The sequence below is a fragment of the Sorex fumeus genome, unplaced genomic scaffold (assembly GCF_029834395.1).
Source record: "Sorex fumeus unplaced genomic scaffold, SorFum_2.1 ptg000008l, whole genome shotgun sequence".
Classification (NCBI taxonomy): domain Eukaryota; kingdom Metazoa; phylum Chordata; class Mammalia; order Eulipotyphla; family Soricidae; genus Sorex; species Sorex fumeus.
Genome location: NW_026606065.1, coordinates 64,275,767 through 64,283,714, shown reverse-complemented (window position 1 = coordinate 64,283,714; position 7,948 = coordinate 64,275,767). Strand labels below are relative to the sequence as shown.

Below are 7,948 nucleotides of genomic sequence, written 5' to 3'. Positions count from 1 at the left end.
GCAGATGTATGACTCTTCCCTCTACATTATAGAAAAATTAAAATCCTAAGAATCAAAAATGCCTTTATATTTATAGTCTTCAACACCCAGACAGACAAATGTAAGAGTCATTAAAAAATAATCACCTCGCCTCCTTGATGAATCAGACAGTTATATTAATAGGTGACCCTCATACCATTTCTTTTATCCCAGTCTCCCAAGTCACCTCCCAGGACCTGAAACCCCACAATTTTTTTTAACTGAACATCTGAACCACCTGCTAGAATTCCACTGTGCTTATGTTTATCCTATCTGCTTATGACCACTTTGGTGGGTAGAGAATATGCACTCTTAACAATGGTGTTTTATTCAATTTATTGCTTTTGATATTGTCGTTCTCCTTGAGTACCAGCCCGTACTCCTCCTCCACCGCCTGCCGCTTGCGGTGCTCGCCGCCCAGCTGCGCCTGCAGCGCCGCCACCGCCTTCGTCAGCTGCTCGTTCTCCTCCTCCTCCTCCGGGCTGCGCTGGCTCTGCAGGGACGTGGTCTTCTCGGCGAACACGTGGTCGTACATGAAGTGCTGGCGGAGGTCATATAGCTCCTTCAGGGAGGAGAAGCTGGGCTCCCACTTCTCCTGCTCGCTCCTTCCCTGACCCTTGGTCTGCTGGCCTGATGCCTTCAGCTCCTCCACTTGGCTCTGGAGATGCTCAATGTTGGTTTGGAGACACTCGACTGTTTCCAGGATCTTCTGCTGGCAAGTCTTGCTCTGGCGACCAGCTTATGATTGGTGTCCTCCAGCTCCCATGCCAGTGACATCTAACTGCTCGTAAACCTTTGCATGCTGTTCATTCATCTGCCTCAGAAGTTCTACCTGCTTGGTCAAGTACTCGATTTCCCCGAAGCTGCTCCTGATTGGTGGCGTACATCTGCTGGAGTGACTCTTCCAGCTCTGTGTTGTGGTCCAGCAAAGTCTTTCCAAGCTCCGCAGCAAGCTGAAGATCTTGCTGGAGGTCCTAGTGGTCGTACCACCGCTCCTTCACCTCGAACTCCTCCATCAGGTTCCCCGACAGCATCTCGCTGGGCTCTTCTGGGGGCAACGGCCCCCCACGCTGCAGTCCAGCCTCGGCCGCTGCCCCCGGCTCTCCTTAGGCCCCACACGGCAGAGTCTGGCAAACTCCCCGCGGTGTACCCAATATGCCAAATACCAGTAACAATGATGGGTCTCATTCTCCTAAAGAGCCTTGAATATAATCTCAGGGCTAGGATGAAGGAGACATTACTGGGGTCTGCTGGAGGCAATCGACGAATAACAGGATGATTTGTGATTTGTGATTTGTGATTGTGATATTGTCGTGGGGACCATCACCCAGTGGTGACCAGTGGAGGTAGGTGGTGGTGATGATTGAGCACATGGTTTGCTCTGTTTTGTTTGTTTACTTATTGGTTTTTTTTAGGGACCACACCCAGCTGTGCTCTGGCTCTGTGCTCAGGGATCACTCCTGATTGGTTGTGGGGGCGGGGGGGGGGGGGAGAGGAGCACAGGAGATGCCACAGATCAAATTAAGTTGGCTGACTGCAAGGCAAGCCCCTTTACTACTGTATTGTCTCTTCATACTATTTAATGTGTCATTTTAAAATAACAAAAGTGACTCTTTTCTGTTTCTATTTTTGCATTTATTTTAAAGTCACACCTGGCTATGCTCTGAATAAAACCCTGGCTCTATGTTCAGGATTCATTCCTGGGTATGGCTGGGGATCGTATGCTATGTCAGAGCAAACAAGATTGGGGTTGCTTTGAGCCTTTACCCTTACACTATTTCTATGGACCATTATTTTGTTATTATAGGTTAGTAGCTTATGTAGTTAGGATTCTGCTAAGGTTTATGTTATTGATGCACAAAATTTCTGTGAACCACTAGCACCACAGTGCTCGCAATCCATCACTGTCCTTTAACTACTCCCACTCCCACCAATGCTAGGCAATTGATCTTATTTTCTTAAACATCGGGTTTGTTATCGTCCAATGGCTTCTCTTGTCTTGATTGTTTCTTTATATTTCACAGAAGAGTGAGATCATCCAGCATTTGTCCTCCTTCTGATTTATTTCGCTTACTGTGTTACCCTCTGAATTTCATCTACATTACAATGAATTCTAAGATCTGAGCATTTCTTACAGGAAATGACTTTTCTTACAGCCGTGGTAAAGCAGGAAAATAAACATTAAAAATTCAATCGTTCAATGCCAGTTTACTCTTTGTCTACCAATAAAGTTAGCTTACATTGCAAACACAGAATAAACATCTTGTACATTCCATTAAATTTAGGCAAGGAGTCTTAAAATAAAAACCATTCAGAAATGAAATAACAAGACCTAGAATAAAAAAAATGTTGCTTATTTTTGGTCTAAGGTTAATTCTTGATTAAATATTCCAATTTCTTTGAATGAATCACAGATAACTGATTTAAAATTAAATAAATATATGTTTTGATAATCTTGGAAAATGCTTACAAATAAGTCTCTATAAAGTAGCACAAATTTGATTATGATGTTTTTAGCTGAAATGGAAAAATAAAAACATTAAAAATTGCTAGATATTACTTAATAGTTGTGCTAGTTATTCACTTAATCACTTAATCCCCGTTATTCATCGATTTATTCGAGCGGGTGCCAGTAACGTCTCCATTCATCCCGGTTGCGTGCTAGCGTAGCCCAATGGTATCTGTTCGTTTTAGGAACATGTAGAGCCTCAAACCGATCATTTAGGGTCTTGACGAAGAAGTCTGACCATCTTATAGGTGGGCGTCCACGTGATCTTTTGATGTCTCGTGGAATCCAATCAGTAATGGCTCTAGTCCAGCGGTTGTCTGTAAACCTCATTACATGTCCAGCCCATCTGATTTTTGATGTCTTGGCAAATGAGACAGCGTCTCTGATTCTTGAGCGTTGACGAAGATCAGAACTCCGGATTCTATCTCTCATTTGAGTGAATCGTGATATTCCAAGCATAGTTCTTTCGATTCCTCTTTGAGAGACCCGAATAGTGTTCTCATCCTGTTTTCGTAGGGTCCAGGTCTCTGAGGCATATGTTAATGCAGGAAGAATAGTGGAATCAAAGAGATGTGCTCGTAGTTGGAGGTTCTTTGTCCTTTTAGTTATTTCTTCAATGCTCTTGAAGGCATTCCAAGCCGCTCTCTTCCTCCTGCGTAACTCAGGTGCCAGGTCATTCATCATGTTGATTTCTCGACCTAAGTATATATAACTGTTGCATTCGGAGATGGTGGTTCCGTTGAGAGCGAATGGAGCGTCAGGAACAAGGCTGTTTCTCATAAACATTGTCTTCGTAAGATTCAGCTGTATTCCGACCTTTCCACACTCACGGTCAAAGTCCGCAAGCATTTGTGCCGCTTGGCTGATGTTTGGTGTTATTAGAACGATGTCATCAGCAAAGCGGAGGTGGTGTAGTTGCCGACCATCTTCACTCCCATGTTTTCCCATTCTAGTCGTCGCATGATGTTCTCGAGGGTGGCACTGAAGAGTTTTGGTGAAATGGTATCACCCTGCCGAACTCCTCTCTTGATATGGATGATTACTTCTTTGTAGAATGGTGAGATCTTGGTAGTGAATCCGCAATAGAGCTCACGAAGGATCCTGATGTATTGAGTTTGTACGCCCTGATTGGCTAGGGCTTCCATGACCGCTTCCGTCTCAACAGAATCAAAGGCCTTCTTTAAATCAATGAATGTTAGACAGAGCGGCATCTTGAACTCCCGAGATACCTCAATGAGCTTGGTTATTGTGTGGATATGGTCGATGGTACTGAATCCTTTTCGGAATCCAGCTTGTTCACATGGTTGTTCTTCATCTAGTGTTCTGCTAATCCTATTCAGGATGACTCGAGTGAATAGTTTGTAGATGACAGACAATAGGCAGATTGGGCGATAGTTGCCAATGTCGTGGATGTCTCCTTTCTTGTATAGTAGTACAGTCTTGCTGGTTTTCCATTGGGATGGAACCTTGCATTCAGACAGGTAGCGTGTGAAGAGTCGAGCTAATGTATTGATGAGTACTGATGGTAAGTTCTTCAGGTGTTCAGGTCTGATCTTGTCTGGGCCAGGTGCTTTTTGTTTCTTTACCGACGAGATGGCATGTTGGATTTTGGAAGGGAGAACATTGGGAACGACATATCCATCATGTGGTATGTGGTATGTGGGCAAGTGGATGTGGCTATTAAAGAGATCTGAGTAGAATTCATGAATAATCTTCTCCATTGCCCTTCTGGAAGATGTGATAGATCCATCATGATGTCGGAGGGCAGTCATCTTGGTTTTGTAGTTGGTGAAGGACAGGCGGGCATTACGAATGTTTTTCCCAGCTTCTGCTGCATCTACCAGTACTGCTGCTCTCCTGTTTTTGAGGTCATCCTTGATGGCTTTTCTGCACTGTTTTGCCAGTTCGGACGTTTGCTTGTGGTTGCCTGAGGCACGTGCCACGCCACGTTGGCGAATAAGTTCAAGAGTGTTCGAAGAAAGACGGTTTTTTGTGGTTTTCTCTCTCTTGGCATTCCTTGCACAATCATGGAGGTGCTGAATCATTCGATCGTATTCCTCATCAATGTTGTCAATGACGGCATCTTCCCATGTTGCTGCAACAGAGCCAAAGAGTTCCCAGTTGGTGGTTGTTCTGGGAGTCTTCTTCTTAAACCTTGCATTCTTTTCTCCTCGTTCTGTGAGGTAGAATTTTGCACGAAGAAGACGGTGGTCTGATCCCGTTTGGAATTTTGGGACAACAGCAACATCGGTTAGGCAAAACCGCCGATTGAATATGATGTGGTATATTTCATTGTGGAACCGTCCATCGGGAGACTCCCATGTCCAACGTTTAGATTCAGCCTTTTGGAATTGTGAGTTACCATGGAAGGTTTTGGTTGACATGATGAACTCAGACAGTCTGTCACCTTGTTCGTTCCATTCCAGGCCATGGGTTCCGATGTGGAGTTCATCGACTGATCTTCTTGGTCCTATCTTGGCATTAAAATCACCGACAATGATCTTGTAGAAGGTGTGATCTTCTTTATAGAAATTCTCCAGCTCCATGTAGAATTTCTCAGTTTCTTTTTCACCATAACTGGATGTTGGTGCGTAGACAACAAAGATAGAAACTGCCGGTAGTGAGCCACATTTATTCAAGTGTAATCGTCCGATTCGGGTTGTTAGGCATTCAAATGAATCAATGCTTGTGACTAAGTTTGTGTTGACAAGGATACCGACACCACCGACGCCTCTAATATCACATGTTCCAAGGAACAGTTCTTCTCCAGTGTCGAAAACAGCATGATGGGATTGATGTCTTCTTGTTTCGGTCAGACCAATGATGTCGTACTTGATCTTTTGTGCTTGTACCATAAGGTCTTCAATGGATGCAGCAGATGCCAGCGTACGAGCATTAAAAGTACAGACAATCATTTTTGTTTTTCTGCGTTTTGGCAGCCCATGTCTGCCTTGGTGTTTTATCAGCTTCTCCTTCCATATCCTTTTCGACTCTGCATAATCAGGGTTAGGGAAATGAGATCCATTTATTACTGGATTTGGCATATCAATTTGGTCTATTTGGCATAGATCACGGATAGCTTGCCAGGCTCTGCCGTGTGGGTTGGATATTTAAGGATATTTAAGGTATCCTGAAAATTATTAAATAAATAGTCGCGCGGCCGCTCCCGGGAGCTTGTTGTGATAATCTTTGGATCCTGGCCTTTGTTGGGGTTACACGGCAGTTGGAGGGTGTAACTGTTTAGCTACTGACAGGTCCAGTCCCAAACCGTGCAGGCTTAGAGATCTCAGTCCCGGGTCCCACACACCTGGGTTCCTCTGCCAGTTCGGTTATGTCTGAGGCTTATCCAAGTGTGTGGAGAGTGGCTCCAGTAAGGCCTTGGTTGGGGCCTGGAAGTCTTCAGCTGTTGGGCCCTGGCGAGGATAGTCAGACACAGGGTAGGAGACTCTGCCTTGTGCTCTCCCGGGAGCTTGTTGTGATAATCTTTGGATCCTGGCCTTTGTTGGGGTTACACGGCAGTTGGAGGGTGTAACTGTTTGGGGCTGAACCTTGGAGGAGGAGCTTAACAAAGTGTTGGTTTGTCCAAGTCTTTGTACAAGATGAACCCGCCCGAGGACATCCGGGATCTGTGGACCAAGGCCACGCTGTCACAGGTGGATGGGTCTGTGTCCCTGAACATAATCTATGAAGACCTCGAATCACAGAGCAGTTACTCAAGTTCCAAGACTGATCCTCAGTGGAGCGTCAGCAAAGAGTCCCTCATGCACATCTGGAAAAGACCGGAGTCCGAAGAGAACATCTCGCTGCAAAAGTCCAGCACCTTCACGGATAAGATCAGCCTGAGGAAGCTGTTAGAGCGGGACAAGCCTATATACAGAAAAGCCTCTTCAATCGTACCCGGTGCCCATAAGTACGCACCCCATAAACCTTACTGGATGGAGCAGCACACCAGGCTGCCGCTGCCACTGGAGGAACTGATGGAAAACGAAGTTCTGGAAATCCTCACCAAAGCTCTCAAAAGCTACCAGTCCTTAATCGGCGTTGACCACGTCCTGACAATGCAACTGCAGGGACAAGTGCTAGTTATTAAATAATATAAATTGAATAATGCTTAAGTGACACTATAGTTTTTTTTATAATCTCATATGACACTGAATGATGCAATTTTTGGTAAGAGCTTGGGATTTTTTTGGTGGAGGAGGGTTTGAGCTCTGGATGTACTCATAATTATTCTGGCTTTGTTCTTAGGATCTGCTCATCTCAGTTTTTGGGGTAGAACTAAAATTAATTTAATGTAAAATGACTAAAATTATATTCATATTCTTCTTAATTTTGTCTATATAATAAATGGCTTTCATTTATTCCTTCTCAATTACTGATTATCTTATTACTATATAGGATAATTGAGGTTATATCCTTATTTTTTCACTCCTAGCACTACTTAATGTTATTTTGAAATTAAAAAAAACACCCTTATTTTACTAGTTATGCCTGAAAATTTCCATTTATGATCTAATTTAATTGAATTAAATAAACTTTCTTACAATTTCTCCTCACTTGTTCCTAGATGCAACCTTTCTGATACTAAATAATTATACTGAGTTAAATCCAAAGTTACAGGAAGAGCTTATATTCTTACCATAAAACTAGAACAATCAGCTTTGCCTCTAGGTTGCTTCAGGCAGATGTCATTCCAACTGACTTGAAAGAGATAATGACCTTCTGGGACCTTGACATTAATCAGACAACCTGCAGGAAATATGCCTTTTTAGAAAAATCTGTACTTGTCCAATATTGGAAAGTAACATTCTTGTAAGAAAGTTAAAGCCAAGTTCCCCAAATGACTTGACCTCCACACTTCTGTGAAAAGTTGAGTGCAAAGTAGTAACACACAAATTGCTTCCTCTTTTTCAGAAGTGCTCTGAAATTTAAAACAAGACCATCTTAGCTTAAATGAAATTTAAAAGGAAATACAGTAAGTGTCATTTGAATGGATCAATACCTTTAGTGGTTTCATATTGTTTCAAAAAGCACAATGTAAACACAGTTAAATTGTAATAACAGATTCAAATATTTTTCTTTGAAAAATTAAAATGGAAATTTGTGAGGAAGTGTTTTCCTAAGCATTATAAGAGACCTGGTAGTACCTCTTAGTGTTCCTTGGTCAACTGGGTTGCTGGTTCAAACAAGGACATGAGGATGGCATTCTTCTCAGCCTTGCTGTGCCAGGGATCACCAGGGCCCCGCAGTGATCCTAGTGAGCTTCACGTGACAATGCTTGGGGCCCATCTGGTGTGAGATATTCAACCAGCCTGATGTGATGCATGCATTGCCTACACTATATCTCCAGTTTAAAATGGAAATTATTTTAATTAAAATTTATTGCAGTCTGTTTCATTGGAGATGTGGAATAGAAAATAA

The 7,948-nt window shown here is 43.2% G+C and overlaps 1 protein-coding gene and 1 pseudogene across 1 annotated transcript; one reads left to right on the top strand and one right to left on the bottom strand.

The window, feature by feature from the left end:
• Positions 1 to 295: 295 nt before the first annotated feature.
• LOC130018150 (cerebellar degeneration-related protein 2-like) lies at positions 296 to 1,052 on the bottom strand (annotated as a pseudogene).
• A 5,074-nt stretch (positions 1,053 to 6,126) lies between these two features.
• Positions 6,127 to 6,621, top strand: CATSPERZ (catsper channel auxiliary subunit zeta). The gene has a single exon (XM_056108948.1). The coding sequence runs from the start codon at positions 6,127 to 6,129 to the stop codon at positions 6,619 to 6,621; it is 495 nt and encodes a 164-aa protein (XP_055964923.1).
• Positions 6,622 to 7,948: the final 1,327 nt, after the last annotated feature.